Source organism: Monopterus albus, unplaced genomic scaffold, assembly GCF_001952655.1.
Source record: "Monopterus albus unplaced genomic scaffold, M_albus_1.0 scaffold92.1, whole genome shotgun sequence".
NCBI classification, from domain to species: Eukaryota; Metazoa; Chordata; class Actinopteri; order Synbranchiformes; family Synbranchidae; genus Monopterus; species Monopterus albus.
This window is the reverse complement of record NW_018127972.1, coordinates 2071869-2094779: the sequence shown is the minus strand read 5'-3', so window position 1 is coordinate 2094779 and position 22911 is coordinate 2071869. Positions and strand designations below refer to the sequence as shown.

At 40.4% G+C, this 22911-nt stretch overlaps 1 protein-coding gene across 2 annotated transcripts in view; it reads left to right on the top strand.

Annotated features, from left to right (window-relative positions):
* The window catches only part of LOC109964741 (junction plakoglobin-like), a 106608-nt gene that overhangs the window by 51557 nt on the left and 32140 nt on the right, over positions 1-22911 (top strand). Inside the window, exons 3-10 of one of the 2 annotated variants that reach the window (XM_020608272.1) lie at positions 307-540; positions 5151-5404; positions 5496-5734; positions 12762-12963; positions 13056-13200; positions 13286-13389; positions 15900-16019; positions 19076-19294. In XM_020608272.1, coding sequence (XP_020463928.1) covers positions 307-540; positions 5151-5404; positions 5496-5734; positions 12762-12963; positions 13056-13200; positions 13286-13389; positions 15900-16019; positions 19076-19294 — 1517 coding nt within the window. The remainder of the gene's footprint in view (positions 1-306; positions 541-5150; positions 5405-5495; positions 5735-12761; positions 12964-13055; positions 13201-13285; positions 13390-15899; positions 16020-19075; positions 19295-22911) is intronic. The other variant, XM_020608273.1, reaches the window with a different exon arrangement.

Sequence of the window (22911 nt, the reverse complement as noted above, 5' to 3'; positions counted from 1 at the left end):
TTACAGTGCAGAAAATACAGAACAGAAACCAGTCAAACAAAGGCACAGGAAAACAGCAGTTTTCAGTTCAGACTTGAAAACCTGAAAGTAGTAATATCTGCAGTACAGTCAGTACAATGCAGTAGTACTAGAGGTGGTACTGCCAGTATTATCAGTAATACTAGCAGCACTACAAGTGGCTGTATTTAGCATTAGCAGCAGAAGCAGTAGCATGATGACCAGTTACAGTACAAGTAACAAAAGTAACAACAGTAGTTTTAATAATACTACTGACATCTGATGTCAGCCATGTGGTGGTCCATGCAGTGAGTGAGGCAGAGAGTCTGGTGAAGGTGGCAGAGTGGCAGCAGACCTACTACGCCTCAGATTCTGGCATCCAATCAGGAGCCACCACAATGCGGGATGATGAGAGCAGCACAGATTACAGCGGCAGTAAGAAGTACACTGGCAATTCTACACTCATTACTAACGCTGCTCATGCTACGGCCACCACTGGAGGAGGAGGAGACTCAGCGGCTGATGGATTAGAGAGCCCCACAGGTGAGACTGCACCAAAACCTTACCAGAACAGACAATTGCACGTTTCATATGACAATTTCACTAGACCCTTTCCATCACAGAAACATTTGTACACACACAGTTAGATTCATCAAAGTTTCTTTAGGTTTAGGCACAAAAAAAAAAACAACTGAATTAGATTTAGCAAAAGACTATGGTTTTGGGTAAAAAAACAGAAATTATTGCCATGGTTACAATAATAAACGTGATTAAGCTTGCAGAATGGTTATGGATAAATTCACACAGGAATTGAACTCTAATTCCCCTTGGAAAAGTCCTGTGTTTTCTGACCCATCAATCCACCTCAACCTCCTCCTAACATATTTACTACAGTCACTAGAGGTTGCTGTCATAGAGGTGTCTAGGCCCTCTTCCTCCACTGACTGTCTCCACCCTGTTCACCCTTCACCTGTGTTCTGTTTATGAGACTCTTATACTTAAAACCCTTGCTTGCCATACATACCAGGTTGTGTGATTTCCATCACGCCAGCCCGAGTGACTCTACACCTCGATCTCTGTGATCAAGTTTTTTTGTTTGGGAGCCCTTCTTTGCCATTCATGTCTGTATTTTGTTTAGAGCCTTTTTTCACCTTAAAACATGCCTCGAGTGTTTGCATCCAGTTCTTTGTCTCCTGGCTTGTGTTAGTTGTCTACCTACTGTATACACATCACTGTCAATCATGATATGCAGCACACACACCATCCTGCTGCTCCAAATACTCTCTACAAATGTGTGCTAATTCAGTTTTGAAAATAGACCCCAGGAAATTTACTTTTTCCTCCTGTAATGTTTGCTAAAAATGACAATAACTAGCTTTTAGAAAATGACTTTTTAAAAAAAAATTAAATTAAATATTTGTGAGATTTATTCAAAAATGTGTACCTTCAACAGGAACCAATGAGCTTCCCAGCCATATCCTGTCAACTCAAATGAGATTCTTCTCATTGATGTAACCCTGACACAAAACATTTTTGAAGGCTCACTGCATGCAAATGAAAATGCTGACCCTGCTGACTTCAAGTTTCATCTGCTTACGAGGGCTCTTACGTTTATGTACGTCTCATATTATGCACATATACATGCACACTGAAAATATTATACCATCAGTACTTTACACAAATTGAAGCTTTAATGTGCATATTTCTGACTCATCCTTTTGAGGTATCAAGTAGAAAATTAAAAAGATCACCATGAAAAACCACAGCCAGGCCCCCACCACTTCCTGTAAACTGTGGGAAAGTGAGACATTTAAAATGTGGGGGTCAAAACCCAGGAAAATAGCTAAATTCACCAGGTCTTTGCCAAGTTTCAATGTGACACCCCCCATGAATTCAAATAAAAAACCTTTTTGAGAGTGATCTGATGCTTAAAAGCATCATTCCGGCAAGAGGGTCGAGACAGACAGCCTAAGCAGTGTGCAGAATGGATTCCCTATAAACTGAAGATATATGGATCAGATTATGAACATTTGAAGCAGACATGTGGTAGTACTGGTGGGAATAAGACCCAGTAGTATTTCTAAAAAGAAAAGCAATTTTGCTGCAGGAGGGTTTTTCTGTTTACAATCGATCTATAAAGAGTTATTAGTACTTTATTACTAGCACTTTTAGGATAGCTATGGCAGACTGTGGATTCTCACTGTTCTCAATATACTAAAAAACTGACGTTTCACTTGTATCTGAGTATCACTTGTTCTGTTTACAAGATCCAGTTGCTGCAATAATATATCGTTTTATTTCATAACAGGACTGACTGCTGCATTATCTTATTTGTTTTGTTTGTATTTCTCAATTGTACAAACAGCTCAGTCATTCAGTGCCAATGATAATTCATGCCAGGTTTTTCATATCCTTTGGTCATGGATGGCTGCTAGTGTCTTTGTCCATTCTCTGTGTGCGCTACTGGTTTGGTCAGCTAGTACAACTGTCTGTGTCAGTTGTAGGGTCAGTTTGTCTTTGATTGTGGTATTGTGCAGTTCTGTTACAGTTCTAGTTTTCTGTATTCTGATTTTTCCTTATTATTTTTTCACATCGTTTAGAGCCCAGTTTATTTGATATTGATGCTGCTTTGTATTTTTCTATTTTGGAGTAAATAAAAAGCCCATCTTTTTTTTTATTTAAATGCTGTGACTTTCACCTTACTCTTTGGTCCCTGACAGTCCTCAGTCTCATTCACTCATTCACAACTATTATTAGCCTGTAAACAACTCACAGCAAGATACCTTTGTGGTTTACATGTGAAGGCTTAAAAGCATCCTCATCCCCAGCTCCTGTGGCCCTGTGGTTCCAGTGCGGGCAGAGGCAGTGGTCTGTTGATTCCCACAGACCCCACTGCAGCTCGCTCTCGCAGTGACTGGCTCTGCTGTGGTGCTGTTGCACCACACACACTAGCGTTAATGCTAGCCTTTGTAACTACTTTGGCTTCAGCATTAATAATGTTGCTTTAGTTTCTGTTCTTTGTAATGTTAGTACTGGTAGTATTAATTTTGCTCGTTAAAATATTAACATTACTTGAAAAAAAATCTGATATTCCTTGCTTGCTGTTGCCTACCATGGCTGCTTGCTAACCTAACTGTGAATTGTGGAAGGCCTCCCTGAGAAGGAGAAGTTTTCTCAACAAATCATTTCTCAATGAATAATTGAAAACATGTTTTCCACAACCATATTCCTCTTCCACAACCACTATATCAACCATTTGAACAAAATTAAACAAAATGCTTTTATTTGCTTGCTTGTTCTGAACTTTTCACATTATTGTGGACTACATGATGCCCCCCTCCCCCAAAATTTATGAAAAGAATATGTGTGACCACTTTCAGAGACAAAAGATCAGGAAGGCACCAGGCCCAGGTGGTGACTCCCTCCCAGCTTTCCCTTATCTTCACATAGATTAGTGGAGCTGTGTGAAGTCCCCTCATGCTTCAAGTGCTCCACCATCATCCTGGAAACCTTTCATCACTGGACTGAATAACTACAGACCTGTTGCTCTGCCATCTGTGGTCATGAAGATCCTTTGAGAGACTGGTGTTGGCCCACCAGTCTCCTAGCTGCTCTTTTTTCTCTACACCAACAACTGCATTTCAGGTGACCCCTCTGTTAAACTCCTGAAGTTTACAGATGACACAACAGTCTTTGGGCTCACCTGAGCCCAGGGCTGAACAGCTGGCCCTGTGGTGCATTCGCAACAATCTTGGAGCTGGACATGCTGAAAACAGTGTAGGTGACATTGGACCTAAGGAGGAGCCCACCCATCCTACCCTCCTCACCATACTCAGCAGTAGAGACCTTTACATTTCTGGGCTGCACAGTCTACCAAGACTTGAAGTAGGCATTCAACATCAGCACCATCATCAAGAAGGCAGGGGATGTACTTCATATGCCAGTTTAGCTGATGCACAATGTAGCTTTTCATATAACTGACTTCACATCGTGCATATTCCATATAGGTACTTGCCTTAGCTGTGTGTAAGCCAACACAATTGTGTTGGTACTCAGTGCTAAGTGTCTCAGTTACTTTCTTTTGTGGCTACAATTATATGTCTTGATCACCAAAACCTGGGTGTCTTGTCTCAGTATAATTCTGGAGTTTAGATGGTCTCATGGTCTAGCAGCCCCTCCCTCCTCTAAACAGAGACTCACACAGTGGAATACAGTACAAAAGCAAAGCAGGACAGTCTGTGTCAACACATGAGGTTATGACAAGTGACATTTAAGGGAGCCATGGGGTGTACCAGTCATTAGGTTCCAATAGGCGAACTGTATCTATACTGTCAGTAGCTAGCACTGAGCTGAGGTTTGATATTTTGAGTTGTTTTTTCTGGTTTATTTTTTCCTCACACTGTGCCTTCCCTGAAGGGGAGTAACAATAACATATAATAACTTCTTACTTGTGAAATGTCATTTCCTGTTGGTTTTGGCATGTTTTCCATTGTAACATTTTCTATTATTTGAGTTGGTCAGAATGACCAGACTGCCCGAGGCAATATGATTACAGGTGTGACATATCTCAGAAGCCCTGGTGTGCAGTGGTATCTGTCTGTGGGCTTCAAGATAGGGGCGGGACATGTAGAGACAATACATGATTCAGTTACACCCCTAAACCCTCCTTCTACCAGTTATGTCCTTACAAATCATACTTATTTGACATACTACAGCTTACACCAACCTTTGACTGCAGACAGATACAGTTGTGGTTAGGAACAGGGTTTAGTGGCATAACTGGATGCAACAAGTGATGCACCTACACATTCCGCCCTTGTCTTGCAGTCAGAAGACAGACCATTCTCCCAATGTGACATCTAGTGTTTATATCTAGGAATGTGAAGTCTAAGGTTCATGCGTGTGGGTGAAAGACTAATGCACATGTACATTGGACTACATAGTGCAGAAGCAAACCTGGCAGCTAGAAAACTTTTCTTGCCTCATGTGAACAATTTCCATTTAAATGACTGGGTGCCATGCTTTGGTCCAGGATTCTGTTTTTCTTAATACATCCATTGTGTAAAGTCACCCATATACACGCATATACGTGCACACACAGTCTCAGATTTTTTTTTTTTTTATCTCTCTCCATTTCCATGTCCCTCTGGCAGATTTAGATGCTCAGTACTCACTAACGCGGGCTCAGCGTGTCAGGGCAGCCATGTTCCCAGAGACCTTGGTGGAAGGGGAGGCGGCCATGCCCACTCAATCAGATCCTTTGCAGCAGAGTAATGTGCAGCGACTGGCTGAGCCCTCCCAGCTGCTAAAGACAGCTATTGTCCACCTGATAAACTACCAGGATGATGCTGAGCTGGCCACCAGAGCAGTGCCAGAGCTCACCAAGCTGCTGGCAGATGAGGATTCGGTATGTTGCCAAAGCTATTTGTTTCATGTTTTTACACAGACGCACACACACGTTTTAGTGTACACAGTTGTTGTTTTTTTCACATATCTAGGTTGTGGTGAACAAAGCAGCCATGATAGTCAACCAATTGACCCGTAAGGAGGCAAGCCGTCGGGTGCTGGTGCAATCTCCGGCCCTGGTGGGTGCTGTGGTGCGTGCCATGATGACGGCAGTTGACATGGAGACAGCCCGTTGCACAGCGAGTGTGCTTCACAGCCTGTCACACCAGAAGGAAGGACTGCTGGCCATATTTAAATCTGGAGGGATACCAGCACTGGTCCGCATGTTGAGGTAGAAATAGTTTGATGAAATTTTAATTATTTAAATATTTTGCCTTAGGTTGCACCATGCAAGCCACAAGTAGAGCTTACCCCGCGAGTCAGTGAGAGCAGGAGTGGAAGATGACTCACAGGTAGGACATTGAGTTATCGTTCATGGATCAGATTTGACAATGAGTATGGTGGGCACATCAGTGGAAACAACAGTATCAAAGGTAGAAGAAAGACATATATGCCATTGTGGCTGGAGGAATGTGACTTACAACAAGGGCCGCCAGGGAAAGAAAAGGTGCTCAGAGGCAGATGAATAGTGCAGTGGCAAAGTAAGAAGTCATTCAAGTCGGTTGGATAAAATCCAGCTAAAGGTGAGCACACAAAATGTGCAGGATATTAGCATCCCTACCAGTGAGGGGAAAGAAGAAGGTAGCACCGAACAGCAGAGTCAAGAGAGTTGTGAGAGTAAGCAGTCCAATAAAGAAAAGGGTATAGGGCAAAAACCCAAAGTAGTTTCACCTAGGGCTAATGAGAAGGCTATATGGATAACAGTTAATTCAGACCTGGTAGGTGCTCTCAAAGGGTGAAAGGGACAGTTGAGAAGAAGCTAGAGAATATGGGAGATGTGATTTATGAATTTGGAGTGCAAAGGTTTGGAGTTTGTGAGAGCAGGAATAAAACAGCAGTGAAGATAATAAAGTTACGTGGCAGCAGGAGATTGATAGGCTTGTTTGTGAATGAAGGCAGTTTAAAAAGCAGTAGAAAAACACAGCAGATAGTGAGAAAGGGCATTAATGTGTCCCAAAAAGACCTGAAATTTAGGTTGGCAAATGTAAGGAAAACAAGTCTTAGAAAGGCTAGCTTGAAAAAGGAACATGCTAGGGCAGGTTTTTATAAGGATCTGCATAAGTTCAGCCCGGCACTATGTATAAAGGAGAAAAGTGGCATCTTGAAATTGCTAAAGAGAGACATAGAGGTTTACATAGAAAATATGCATACAGAAAAAAAGGGGCAGGAAGTTAGGGCTTCAACTAGATATGCTGGGGCAGTAGACCACCCTATGAACAGCAAATCACCAACCCTGAGAGAGATGGAAATGGTAGTTAAGTGAGCAAGAGCAGGATCAGCTCCTGGGCCTACTGGCATGCCCTATAGGCTGTATGAAAATGATCCAGATCTATTGCTGTTTCTGTGGAGGCTTATCAGAGTAGCATGGAAGAAGCTGATTATTCCTAAGTCATTGAGAAGAAAAGGAGGGAGCTTTATCCCCAAGGAGAAAGATTCAGCTGAGGTAGGGCAGTTTAGGCCTGTTTGCCTTCTGAAGACAGGAGGAAAGATTTTCCCTTAGTGTAGTGGCACAAAGGAGTTATCATGAAGGAATAAGTTTGATACCTCAGTGCAGAAAACTGGAATACCTGTTTTTCTGGCAGCGCACCATCATGATCTGGAATCAAATTCAGTCAGCAAAGAGGGAAAAAGGGATATGCATGTGATGTTCTTAGATCTAGCTAATGCTTTTGGCTCTGTACCACACAGCCTACTGTGGGAAGCACAACATGATTTTAAATTACCAGACTTAGTTAATGTGCTATTGAGAGGATATTTTGAGGATATTCAGATATGTTTTACAAAAGCAGAGTATACTACAGCATGACAGCAATTGGAGATAGGCATGATGGCAGAACACATGGCATTATTAGGGCATCCAGGTGGACTGTGGGAGGAGAGAGGCTTCCATCAGGGAACAGTTACCACCCATAAGGGCGTACTGTACATGGATGACATGACAACCATCACTACCACAGCACCATGTACCAAAAAGCTATTGGACAATACTTAAAACTTAAAGTGGACTAGAATGAAGGTTAAGGCAGAGAAAACAAGGAGTGTTTCAATGGTAAAAGGTGTGCTTTCAGGTAAAAGGACAAGGAGGCAATTCTCTATTAGTGATGCATGCAGCTCTGGCACTTTGGAGAGCTTTTTTAAAATACTATACTTTAAAATACAGACTAGACAAAATTCTTCAGACTTAGTTGAACACCACTTGCTTTCCAGTTTTTGCACTGCCTGGCTTATGCCTGGTTCAGACTACACGATCTGTTTCTGATGGTATGTCAGAGTCATGCATTCTTAGATGAGGGATTTGACAGACTAGTAGTAAAACCAAAGACTAGTTGGTTAGCCCTGACAGGGTAGTTACTTCACAAAGCTGACTGTGAAAGTCACTATGCTAGTTGTATCAGTGTGATATTTAATGATTATGGCTCAGTCCAATATGCCAAAAGTGTTGTGTCCAGAAAAATCATCTGTGCTCCTATTGGTCAGTATCGGCCCACCTCGTCATAGATGTTGAAAAGATTTTTGACATGCTAGACTTTGTGTTAGGATGTTGTGAGGCATCCCAGACACAGCATCTATTGTTGTTTATTGTGACACACTATATGAGATAAAACAATTGATGCATCCGATGCCATTTGTTGGTTCTGATGCCTTACGTCCCTCATGTTGATCTGTTATTGGCCTTAAATTATGTAGTCTGAACAAAGCGTTAGGGGGTGGAGTTGCACCACAGAGCTAGGATCCTCTGATTCATTACCTCCTTTTTCAGAGAGGCAACAGTATCAAGTGTCATGCGCAGGGAAGTTGCAGCACAATCAACCAGATTATCGACTTGTGTGAGAGTAAAGTTAAGGTGGCCGCCCTCCATTGTGTTGGCACATGGTACTGAAGCAAACAATCAAATTATTTTCTTAAATTTGGTAACAGCGTTGTCAGATAGACATCTACTGTAGTGGAATTTTCCCCACATGCTGTGTAATTTATTATTGGAAGCTCAAGCGTTAATTAAAAAGTGGTCAGAAAAGTTAGGGGAAAACACAGAATCATTTAGCCGAGCTGCTATCACCTTATGAAAAAGCTTGCCTGGAATAACGCAATTGAAGGCCGAGCTGTAATTTATAAATAATATTTGAATGTATATGTGAGGAGACTTCAAGTGTTTAAGCACATTAAAAAAACAAAATGATGCTGCATCCTCCACCGATCTTTTCATTCCTATAAGCAAATTGATATATATCAGGGTGAATACAAAACAGGAACCTGAACTAGCTTCTCAAACGTCTTCATTATCACTGAAGTGAGATCTACTGGTCTTTAATCATTTAGGTCTGAAGCATTCTGTTTTAGCCAATGGCACAACCACAGAATTTTTAAAACAAGCAGGTACACTTGATTGTTTAAGAGATGCATTCAAAATATAGGTTAAAGTATAACATTTGAAGAGTAGTCCAATCTGATCATATGCTCATTTACTTCAGTCACATAGTAACATTCAATACAATGTAGAACCTGTGCTGGTTCCTTCTCCCTCCTCCTCCACCCTCTTTCTTTATCAGTATGTTTACATGGTGCAGTCAATATTTAACAAACATAATTTTCACTGCTGGGCTGCCGATCAATTATTATGGCAAAAAGAATTGATGAGTGTTCCATAAGACATATGCCTACAATATGCTGAGAAAGAAATTGGCAACCCGGTCTCATTATTTTATAAAAGGGAGAGGACAAATTTTCAGATTTATTTGACCAATTTAAAATCAAACTCAATTTTTGCACTTTCTTTGCAGACCTTTATCATTAACTTTAACATTCCGACTGCTTTATTCCTTTCTGCACCGACTGCACTCAGTAGCCACTTAACTAGGAGTGATTAGACAACAGTAGGTCAGGCAGCTTAACAATAATCACATTTAAAACAAACTGTCAGTGACACAGAATCTGTCTGTGCACTCATCTGTCTGATGCTTCTTTGCTTCTTTGCTCATCATCATGTACAGCAGCTGGTTATAGTCCATTGTTTACTGTTAATAGTCTGTTACCTCCCTTTGTGCACTTGGCGTCAGCCACCAAGTCCATTTTCTTTTTCTGTCGCTTTCTGCACAGTGGGTCATGGTTTTCCATCTGTCAAAGTTTTACTTGCTACCAAATCTACTTTGCATGTGTGAAGGCAACAGCTCTCATGGCCATTAAGGCTTGCTCCACCAGTGTCGCTGCAGCTACTGAATAACTGTTATCTGTATAGGCCATATAAGCCATCTATGTGGATCGGGAGAAAAACTCCAGGAAAATTCCCTAAGTTCGATGGTCAGGTGGTTCCTGTTTTTTTTTGAGAATGGAAAGAGAGAGAGAGAGAGCGCCTCACACAACATCTGAGCTGAATAGACCTGCATAGAATCAAGAACCCTCTTCTTCTGTTTTGATTTGGGAAATGGATTCCGATATCATAGAATTGTTATGCATTTCACTCTGCCAACTAGCAACCCAATAAAAATGGGTCTGTGACCCCTTTTTGGGTCACAACCCTAAAGGTTTGGGAAAGGTTGCCCTAAACTCTTATATCTGCTCTGAGGATGAAGGATCGAGGAGGAGGCTGATGGAGGAGCCATGAGTGGGACCCTCATTTGCGGAAGTCTTTTAGTGACTGACACACCCCTTAATCGGTAATCAGTTGGTGATTAGATGCTTAAGAAGGACAGGAAGAAAAGACATCTCATGTCTAAAAAAAGTGTTTCCTTGATTCCTCTCTCCTTGCATTTTTTTCCTTGCATCTTTTTTCACATCTTACATGGGCAAGACTGAGACGCAAGAAAAAGATGCAAGTGAGGGAAACGTCGATGCATATAAGAGACTTGGGGTGTAACCTATTTTTCTTGCTAATGGAATCGGCTCTATACTTCCTGGAGGCATTTTTATCTCTCACTCTTCCTCCATTTGTCACTTTTCTTCATTTGGTAAACCATCTTTGAATCTGATGCTGTCTCTTTGTTTTTATTATTTTCTACATTGTAGATTAATACTGAACACATTAAAATAATAAAATAACACATGCAGCTTAAGCAATAAACGATTATGATTCAATGAAGTACCCACCTTTTGCTCGGCCTGCACACTTTTGGCATTCTTGCAGCCAGTTTCATGAGATAGTCACCTGGCATTTCCACATATACTTTCACTCTGTGAAGGAATATGTGGAGCCCATCTCATTTGGATTTAGGTATTGTGATTATGTTTAACAGGCCACCTGATAATGCATTTCATCACTCTCCATCTTGGTCAAGTAGTTCTTACATAGCTTGAAAGTATGTTTTAGGTCATTGTCCTGTTGATGGTCCCACTAAGCTTTATGGTGGGAACTATACACACTATCTGGATACCTTTTTTGCCTTTCACAACAATAGCAATTGGAAGCCAAAAAATCATACATTTGGACTCATCAAACCAAAGTACAAGTTTTCAGTGGTGTGTCCACTCTGTGTATTTATTGGCCCAAGTTCCTTTCTCTTATTTCTAATAGTCTCCCTAAGTGCTGGTTTATTTGTAAAAACTGGACCATGAAAGCCTTATTCATACATTCTCCTTCAAACTGAGATGCACAGACACATGACAAATTTAAGGAAAAACCACCATAAAATGTCTTAGTATGGCACTTCCTTAACAACTTCAGTGCACCTTGGCATTGATCCTGCAAGTCTATGAACTGTACTGGAGAGATGAACACCATTCTTCCAAAAGCTATTCCCTTATGTTGTGTTTTGATGATGGGGGAGATGCCAACATGTTGGTCCAAAATCTTCCATAGCTCTTCCTCTGGGCTGAGATCTGGTGATTGCCATTGAGTCACCCCTCTTACTCTATGGATGGAGGCATTGTCATTCTGGAAGAGATCACTAATTAATTCTGGTTTTCCTTTCATTTGTCACCTGTCTGTATCTGCTATTTGAACTCTGGGAAACACTGATGTCAATTCTAATCTGAGGTGCATTAATTGGTGATTTCTGAGCTAGGTAGCTCTAATGAACTTTACTCATTGTAAAGTTTACTCAGTTGTTTACTAATTACTGTAAAGTCAAACTTTACACTCATGAGAGTCAGTTTCATCAGAGCATTAGAATTCTTCAAAGTTCTTTTAACTTTTCTGGATTGTCTTAGTGTCTTAATGTATTAAAAATAATGCTGGACTGTCATTTCTATTTACTCAGTGGTTCTTGCCATAATATGGATTGCTACAGTAGTGACAGTATTGGAATAAGGCTATATGTACCAACAATACAATGGCACAAGGCAACTGATGTTCTCAAAAGCATTAAGAAGGACAAAATAAAAAAATGTATGGAGTCAAACAGAGGCCAAATGTTTTGTCAATTTGTAAGGCATTTCAAAATAATGTGAACTGAAAAACTCTTCATACAGTTACTTATTATTTGGTTATGCTATTTTTAAAAGATCAGTACTTCAGTTTTCTGTTTCAAATATTGGCACCCTTGTGTTTCTGTCACATAATGCACCACTTCTCCCAGAAAATTGTTGCAAATTCTTTGTTATTCTAATGTTTGCATTGGAATAACACGGACTGGACAGAATTATTGACACCTTTTAATAATCATCAGAAATACAGTGAACAAAATTATAAACGCAACACTTTTGTGTTTGCCCCCATTTTTCATGAGCTGAACTCAAAGATCTATGACTTTTTCTATGTACACAAAAGGCCTATTTCTCTCAAATATTGTTCACAAGCTGTCTAAATCTGTGTTAGTGAGCACTTCTCCTTTGCCGAGATAATCCATCTACCTCACAGGCGTGGCATATGAAGATACTGATTAGACAGCATGGAGGCTGGCCACAATAAAATAAAGTATTTGTACTGTGTTACTTCCCACCACTGTAAGCCAGGGCTTCAAGGGGTCAGTAGGTTCCTGTTTTCAATATAAATTGCAGGCATAGTCAAAAATGTTATGCAAAATTAAAAAGACCCCTGGATTATATTAAATGTTTTGGATTGCTTCAGATTGATGACTGGTTCACCAGGCATGGACATTTCAAAGTTTCTGAGCATAAAACTAAGTTCTGCAAACCTGTGTCGATAACCTGTGTGAGATATTAATAGAGGTCAAAAAAGCCAGAAATTGCTTAATGCCCCATGAAAGTACTGTATGTCATTTTATAAATTTTTTTTCTCCCTCTTCTTTTGTCTCTCACTCATGCAGTTCACCAGTAGAATCAGTTTTATTTTATGCAATCACCACTCTCCACAACCTTCTGTTGCACCAAGAGGGGGCCAAGATGGCAGTACGTCTTGCTGATGGCCTGCAGAGGATGGTTCCCTTACTGAAAAAAAGCAACCCCAAGTTCTTGGCCATCACCACCGATTGTCTGCAACTTCTGTCTTACGGCAACCAGGAGAGCAAGGTGAGAAATGGACCTTGTCATTGAGAAGGTGATACTTGTTGTGTCCGCTTATTTATTGCACAATTACATCACCACATCCCGTTTCTCATCAGCTAATCATCCTAGCCAATGGGGGCCCAGAGGGTCTGGTGTTCATCATGAGGAACTATAACTATGAGAAGTTGCTATGGACAACCAGTCGCGTTCTCAAAGTGCTGTCTGTCTGTCCCAGCAACAAGCCAGCAATAGTAGAGGCTGGTATGTCCACATCACTGAATGTGAATTTAGAAGAATGAGTCTATGTTTGTATTGTATGTAACTGTATTTTTACATCTGTGACCAGGTGGTATGCAAGCTTTGGGCCAGCACCTTGCAGGTTCAAGTCAGCGTCTGATCCAGAACTGTCTGTGGACACTCCGCAACTTGTCAGATGCTGCAACCAAACAGGCATGTATTTATTCACCTACTACTACTGTAGGACTGATTTCAGGGCTAGATGATCAAGGTACAGTCTGTGATTTACCACTCTGCTGATAGTGAAAGTTCAACAGTTTATTAATCCACACAGAGGAAAATACAAAGGTATACAAATAGTCCAAGTGAAAATAACAAATCCAAGGAGTATGCAAGAAAACAAAGGAAAAAGACAAAGGAAACACAAAGGGGAAAGAAAATTAAGGCAAACTGAAAGCATCAACAGATCATTTCGCAATGAACAAAGGAAGCAGACAAACATTTGTACTGAGGTAGCTCAGTACAGAGTCAAGTGGCTACAGGTGTTGAGTGTGAGAAAGTGTAAGTGTACAGCTTCTGTCATCTTAGGCGTGATTGGATTGACTTGTGACTTTGATATCACACTTCCAAGTCTAAGCCCACCTACTTTTGACACGTCACTTCCGCCCACATCCAAGTCACCAATGCTGTTTTCTGTACAATATTATTTTACAGTGCACATCTGCAAGTCATAAAATTGCAGCTGGTAACAATAAAACAGGAGTTTCACGTTGTAACAAGTTAGCCATCATGTTTTCATATTTGCATCAAAGGATTATATTAGGCTCTCCTTAGCAACAGGTTTGTGACCCCAAAACCATTTCAAACTATGCATGACACCTCAAAGGAGTTTTATGAGGGCTGACTGACTGAATACAAATCTAGGCTTGAGGCATCACCATTGTCTTCCACTTGTAATTAACTCGCTGGGGTTTAGTCTAGTTAGATGTAAGAAATAATTATTTTTAATATATGAGAGGCTGTTGTTTCTCGTTAGATGTAAGAAATAATTATTTTTAATATATGAGAGGCTGTTGTTTCTCGTTAGATGTAAGAAATAATTATTTTTAATATAGGAGAGGCTGTTGTTTCTCCCCACAATGTGGCTTAAGTTCATCCTGATAGTTTGGAATAAATAAGGATTGTTGTTTTTTTTCTCTTAATTAATTCGCTGGGGTTTAGTTTAACCCCAATAGTTTAGTTAGATGTAAGGAATGTTTCTTTTTAAGGAATGTTTCTTTTTAACTTAGAGGAAGCTCTTGTTTCTCATCCAGCACACTTTAATTTCACTGTCTGCCCCATGCACCAGTGTGTTATGTGTGTATATGTGTTATACTTAACTGATTTGCTTCATTGGCATAGACCCACACGCTCTCTGAGGTCAGCAAATCAGTTTCTCTTGAGTGTCCCAAGAACGAAGCGTAAGCTTAGAGGCGATCGAGCCTTCGCAGTTGCTGGTCCTAAACTCTGGAATGATTTACCACTGTCCATTAGACAAGCCTCTACCCTGTCTGTTTTTAAGTCTCTTTTAAAAACTCATTTATTTTCCCTGGCATTTTGATATTTTTGTGTTGATTTTAGTCATTTATTATATTGATTATATTTTATATTGTTGTTTGTGGTTTATAATTTATACTGTTTTATTGCAATGTACAGCACTTTGGTCCACTCTGGTTGTTTTTAGTGCTTTATAAATAAAGTTGGTATGGTATGGTATGGTGTGTGGTGACTTTAAGCTCAAATGCTGCAGCAGTCACATTATGTGTGTTTGTGTAACGGAACTAATCCCCCGTTATTTCCTTGTAATTAAATATTTGTCTGATACATTAAATAATTGAAATGAAGATAATTAAGATAATAAATGAAGATAATTAAGATAATAAATGAAGATAATTTTGAGGCCTTTTTCCCTGTTAATATCAAATATATAAAGTGAATACTAACATTACCAGCATGGTAAATAAATGTAAGCAATTAAATATAACAGCTATCAGCAGAGTAATCATGCTGACTCCGGCCTTGTCAGCTCTGCTTCCACCCAGGGCAAGTGAGGTCCAGAAGTCAGCCACACCTCCTCACTAAGATAAAGGTTTTTGTGTTTCCACAAACTGCTCTGAGCAGTTTCCTAAATTACTTTTAATCTAGGACTCCTCAGTCAGGCTTTTTAGGATACAGTGGATGCTCTTAGATGTTCTTAACCGATATACTAAAACAAAGCACTACTTGTTCACCTTGTAAAAGGAGCATATTTTATGTTTGTGTTATAAGAGATACTATCGTGTAGTCCAATGCTTTACTTAGAAATGCGTAGGCCTACCGTTGGAATTTGCTTGTTTTTATTTTCTTTCATTTGTTTGTTTTTTTCATCAGGTGGATTTGTCTTAAAAATGTGTGATTGCTCTTAATGAATGTATTAAACTAAAAGAGCATTTCTTTTTTGCCTTTTGCGGTAGGATAGCCTGTGCCAAAACACAGGCTATCCTATTGCTTCTATTCAGTGCGTGAAATGTATTCTAGATGTCCATGTATTTACATGAGCACACACAGTTTGTTTTCCAGTTTTTTATTATTGATTTTTTTTATATGGAAATTGGACTGATAAGCAATACGCAGACTGCATTGCTATAATATGTTTCTTTGATTTCTCTCTTTCTGCCTCTACTGTTTCTGGTCTCTCTCTGTAGGAGGGGTTAGACAGTCTGCTGCAGATACTGGTCACCCAACTGGGCTCAGATGACATCAACATGTTGACCTGTGCAACTGGCATCCTGTCCAACCTCACCTGTAATAACTCACGAAACAAGGTAACTGGCATTAAATGGCCAAGTTAAACCCCGTAAATATTAAGCCCCAGACAAAACCTGCAAAAGAATAGGCCATTTTTCCACATCCTTTCAGTTGTAGGGTGTATCTAATTACTGTGATGTAAACAGGGACCATTAAGTGAGTTTCAGTCATAACTTCTGAAATGACACACTCGTTAATAATTATGAGCCAGTCATGATGTTGTCTTACTGTAATATATATTGCAATATGATATTACAGCCATATACTTGACTAACATATTTCAATACCCACACTATCAGCTTAATTACTAAGTACCACATTGTGCCGCATGGTTTCAATAGGTTTTAGGTATCTTTCACACCTATAATTCAATTCAGTTGATCCAGACTAAGGAAAAAAAAAGTTTAATTGTTGCCTTTTAGTTCTGGCCCACTTTCTGTTCACACAAACAACCAAGAGGGGTAAATATAATAAAGTAATGTGGACTGAGAAGTTTGTAGGTAGGGGTGGTGGCATCCTGTATCATCAAGGAGGAAAATCAAATTATTATGAATTACAGCAGGTTATGCTGCATTTTAATTAATCCATTTATCTTCTCTGAGCTAATCAAGAAATGAACTATGAATATTGTCAGTGACATAATTTCCTTTATTATAACTTCTATAATTGAGTGTAAGCTCTCATTGAGCATTTGTTTCATTGATCCTTCTCCAAAAAAAAGAAGTATGTTTTGGAGTTTACTTCTCATATTTTAAGCCAAGTCAGTATCTAGTACAGCACTACTACTGGAAATTAAAACCACTATGTTAAAAACAAATAAACACCTTTCTGGCACAGTCCTGCAAAAGTGAACATTGCATAGGATTTATTGCAGGCTATTGTACAGGCTTTTTTTTTTTTAAGTATACAGGGTTTTCTTTTTTCTGGATACACAGGGTTTGTGTAATCAGTCTGAAAATAAGATCATAGCAATGACTGACTAATACTGCAGAACTTAAATTGCTTTGGATTTGCTAATGTTGTTGCATCTTTCCAGTCCTCATTATTTTGTCCCCTTTCATTTCTAGATGTATATCTTAAATTAATAACAGAAGACCCAGACATCCTCTGTGTATTGCTGCATTCTCAATCTTAAAACCTGTTATTATTTGGCTTATTTTCATTTAGTTTTTCTTTCAGCCTCAAAAATCAGATGGATGAAATCTGAGGTTTGGCTGAAATACTCATTCTTGGTCTTTATGTAGCAAATAGAGACACAGCAGAGAGAGAATTACACAGGGATTCATTGGAGGTAATTAACAGAGTTACTCTCCTTTACCTCGGGGTAGAGGAGAGAACAACACTTGTGATTTACAGGGAAGATAATGCAAAGGAATGCTCTTAGAAGTAATAAAACTTTCCATCAGCACCAGAGACTTTCTAGGTTTATGGTTCCAAAACCTGAAACTGCATTATTTTAAGTGAACGAAATACACCTTGCATTCATTTATGTGCTCACATGTTGATCTCTGGGCTCTGAGTAATTGGCTGTAGACTGAAAGAGCATTTGTTATCTCAGTCCAACCTCAAGCTCATCCAGATTTTAGTGTGTTGTAGACTGCCTCTGATGGATAAGAATGCTTTGGTTTGGTTACAGGTGATTGAATGATGAACAGAAAGCTGCACAGAGACTTGGGTAGGAGCAGAACAAAGTACATTGTCCTCCCAGTGAAGTAGGTCAGCTATCTATGTCACTGACCACAAAGTAGGAACAAAATTCAAGATGAGGTTCAGGGCATCACATATACAGCGGAGTCAGTTGAGAGTGCAGCCCCACAAAAAAGGTCCACCGAGCCAACCTTAGGCCTTGTGTCAATCTTGTGTCAAAACCCAGGAAATTGAGAATTTGTGTCTCTACTAATACCACACCCCCTCTAGCAAAGTTGCATTGGACTCATCAGATTCAAACGTTGCGATGGAAAAAAAATCACATAGCTGCGACCACAGTGAGAGAGAAGAGAAACATAATGTCCCTCATCAGAACAGTGAAGCCCCCAAAGCCCACAGAACATAATGAGCCTGCTGATGCCGAACCTTCTTTTGGTGAACATGTCTGAGTCAGAGTTAGCTGCCCCTGTAACATGGAGTAGATCTGTTGTTAAGGTTACTGCACCGACTCCAAGACCCATGCTGGAGCCAGAGACCAAGTGCATTCAAGCCCACATCACAATCCTGGGTCAGCATGCAATGTTATCACATAAAGTTCTGATTTATTATATCAGTTGCTGACTAGTGTGAGTGCTGTGTTCTTTACAGAAGCATTAACCAAAGTTAGATATTTGAATTAAGCCACAGAGGACACTGACTTTATAGCAGACAACAGTAATTGCCACCCAGCAATTACTGTAGTTGTCATTAACACCACCAGGTGGCATCATCCCCTTTGCGGGGTACTCCTGTGAGCACAAAGGACAATGGGAGCAGTGCAGACAGACAGTAGGGAGGAAAACTGCCTTTAACAGAAGACATTTTCTGATAGAACCAGGTTCTTGGTGGGGGGCCTTCTGCCTCAACCGGTTGGGGTGAGTGGATAGGTGAGAAAGAAAGAAAAAGCATCGGAACACAACCAACAAACAACAAACAAACAATCAAACACTGGGCAGGTACAGGAGGGTGGTGACTGCTCATCAGAAACATAGAGCTCCGAGCCAGGGATACAGGGAGAGAGAGAGGACACACTACAGGAGAGAGAAGACACAAAGTTAATGATATGCAATGGTCACATATAGTGTAAATGCATGGAGAGTAATGAAAGGAAACAGTGCTGCACTACAATCATTCTCACTTAGAAATATTCAGAAAATCTCCAGAGTGATCAATAAAAATGATTGGAATGTTCCGATATGAAAATTATTCACAGATCAGTGTTTTATGTGGCTAAAGAATCACACAGATTTTATTTAATTTACAGTGATCTCATTTTTAAAAGGTGAATTTATGTTTAGAGGATCTCATGCTATAAACAAAGCTTTACGTCACACCTCTAATTCAGATTTGAATTCTACTCTATTCTCTTCTACCTGTGTTCCCTTAGACTTTGGTGACTCAGTATGGTGGTGTGGAGGCACTGATCCATGCCGTGCTTCGTGCTGGGGAGAAGGAGGATGTTGCTGAACCAGCAGTCTGCGCCCTACGTCATCTCACCTCCCGACACCAGGATGCCGAACTGGCCCAGAATGCTGTGCGGCTGCACTATGGTATCCCTGCTGTTGTCAAGCTGCTGGGGCAGCCACATTATTGGCCTGTAGTAAAGGTAAGAGGGGGGCAGTGATGTGTAGTGGTAGAAGTATCGTACAATATAAATGTACTGAAACAGCTTCAGTGTTAGATATAAAGAGAAATGAAAGGAAATGATGTTAATAGCGATGGTGCTGATATGATGTCAGCTAGTCTGAAGGGAGGCAGTGGTACAGAAGACAGAATTGCTGCGCTGAGAGAGAAAAGACATGCTAATACAGACACATACAGAAGGAACATCAAACACAACATCCAAAACAACACACATAGACAATGAACTATAGCACACATCTCCTATCATCCTTCACTCCCAAAACACTTCAGCTGTGACAACAGCCACTGGCATTTTGTGTCACTGGAGAGACACGTGGACAGACAGATAAAGAAACACTGAGAGCTCTAGAGACAAGGCTGGTTGTTTTGCTTCTCAATGAGGAAGAAAGACTGAGTGACACTCTATGAAAGCAAGAGACAGTTAACAAGACTAAAGTTTGACAACTTACGTGTGTGGGTGAGTGTGTGTGTGTATTTGTGCGTTCATTTCTGAGCTGCTGATCCAAAAAGCACTGAAAGCCTCTTCACTCTGTCTACCATGACTCAGAATTGACATTCAAATGTGCAAATTAAACGTAATGTTTTATATAAAATGTAAGCTTTTACACTTCATTTGCACTGTGCCCTGCTGTCCTTACTAACAATGTCAACAACATACCAGGTGCATGGTGATTTCACACACTGTATCCATGAGCAGTTTGGTAAAATTTATAAAAGTTAAGGTTTGCATTGGTTTATATTCTTTTTAAAGCCGGAATATGACCAAAATGAACTAGTTTGTATGATGTGTTATCTCACTATGTCTGAAGAGCAAAGGGTTTCCAGCTGAAAAGTCATTAAATGAGCAAGACTGAGATTTTTCTCTTGACGATAACAGTACACACTTTCACATAGCATTCTCCTCTAATGTGAAAAGAAGAGTGAAATATCTTAACAACTGCATTCATACTTGCCACAGATATTCCTGGTGCCATGAGGAAAAACCTCTAGTGTCTATGGTGATCACCTCTAGCACCACCAGCAGGTCAAATTGTTCACATAGTCATTAGCCCCTTTTACACAGAGCTCACAGAAAACCGCTCACATTTTGACCCTCCTTCAAGGGGGCTTTTTTCGATTTAAGCCCTTTTACACTAAACTTAAAAAAAAAGCTGGCAAACTGCTACTTCTGTGTTCTTTTTAAACAGCTGCTAGAATCCTGGTACTAGAGGAATGATGCTTATCACGATATCTGACAGTCCGTATACTTTGTGGCCAATTTGAAATAAATCAAGTGAGCTGTTACCTGTTTTTATATGATATAGTTAGAAATGGAAATCAGGAATTACAGTAACCTGTGTGCATCCATTTTCAGATCCGTGTTGTCTGAGGGGCAGGCCTGCATGCACACAAAGTGCACCTCACTTTACGACAGACAGACGTGTGTGTTCTGCCTGCATTCACACAAAATCCTTCCCACAGGGTTGTGCAGAGATGTACAGATGTAGACATTCAAAGTTTTATACTTTTTCACTGCGTTGTATTTGCAATGCCCTGTCGGCAGTGCTCCGTCAGTAATGCAATGTTTTTTAACACTGCATGAGACTCATAAAATCCAATCTGCAGTTCTCCTTTTGGCCAAAGCCTACTATATCGTCCACCAACAGTATAGGGTTCTGAATTGCCAGGGCATACAGTATTATACACTGTATATGCTGTCAAAGCTCTACTGCATTAAACATGATTAACACAGTTAAAAACATACAGTAGTAAACACCATGTACAGTATGCTGCAAAGAAATAGACAACTTCTTTGTAAACACTCATTTAAAAATTGGATTTATCACACAGCTGCTGTATACTATGTATGCTGATTACCCTGTATCTATGTTGACTTTGACAGACAATGTGGTGGACATAAAATTTTTAGATTTTATCAGCAAAAATATTGTCAATATGGTTTCATTAAAACATCATAGCCCATACTAAACAAGAGAATGGAGGCTTATCAGCTGTGTACCACTGCGCTATTTATTTAAACCATCCCACATAAATTATTATATTATAGCCTACTCCTTCAGTCACGCCTCCTAAAACGTTTTTTAGGGATCATGTGAAATTGTTGGATAATACTCTGATACGTCTTTTTGAATGAATGAAGCCCTGCATTTCTCTATAAATATAGCAGCCCCTGGTTATTGCTTGGAGGGGATAGTAGAGCTACAAAACATAGTGCTGGTTCTTCAGATGCTGGAGTTGGAGTCTGCTTTACATTTTGGCTGACCTACCCCTAGGCTTCTAGATCATGTGAGGGCAGTGCCAGCCGCTGAGAAATGACACCTAACTCACGGTGTCATATGGTGTTCCCAGCTTGCAGCATGGAGCCGTTGGTCCTCGGTGTTATTTTAACTCCTCATCAGAAAAACAAGTGAAAGACTCCATTTTCAAATCTTGCTGCAATGAAATTACAAATAAAAGGTGACTGCTAAGGTGAATATAAGGATGTTCTCTTGGTGCAACATTTCAGCCAGTCACATGTCTCAATGAGACGGGCTCTGTTGAAGACTTAGCTCAGTGCGAGACAGCACAATTACTCTGCTGATAGCGGTTATATTTAATTGCTTAAGTGTATTTAGCATGCTGGTCATTTTAATACTTATTTGATATTAACAGGGGAAAAACTGCTCATTTTCTGATGATGTGATGATGGGTAGGCTGTGTCCATGGATCCACAAAGTGTGAACTACAGTGGGAAATGAAATGTAGTGCATCACAAAACGAAGTGTAATTTAACTATTATGATTACATATCTCTGACACTATGCAGTATGGCCAGTAATTACAAAGAGAGAGAGAGAGAGACCCATTGAATGTGGTAACCCATTCAACGACTGTACCATTTGCACAGAACGGCGAGGCAGGGAACTCATGGAAAATTCCCACATCCAATTTGCAGTGTGAAAGGGGCTTTAGACACAGTTCATACAACATGCACTCTTTACAAAACATGAGCATTAGATATTTGAAGTAGCATTTGAAGAAGATATTTGGGAGGAATTGTTTAGCTTACCTTAGCAAAAACGCTAAAAGTGGGAAAACTGCTAGTCTAGGCCAGTAAACATCACAGCGGCCAAGAGGCAGTACAGAGAGAAGCTGAATGGCTTCTATTCTACTGCTGACTCTGGATGAATGTGGCAAGGTCTGCAGCGTGTGACAGACTACAGGACCACCACCAGCGTCATCAACTCTACAGGCAGCTTGCCAGATGACCTCAAAACCTTCTATACCCGCTTTGAGACCTCCAGCTACAGCACAGAGAGGAAGCACAACCACCCAACCCCCCACCTCCTCTCCACTAACTGTCTCACCAGGCCAGGTACGCACAGTCCTGAGGAAGATCAACTCCCGCAAAGCAGCAGGACCAGACAACATCCCTGGGAGGGCTCTCAGGGCATGTTCCAGTGAGCTGGCTGATGTTCTCACCACCATCTTCAACCTCTCCCTCAGCCAGAGCATTGTTCCCACCTGCTTTAAGACCACAACCATCGTCCCCCTTCCCAAGAAGAGCCCGGTCACCTGCCTGAATGACTATAGGCCAGTG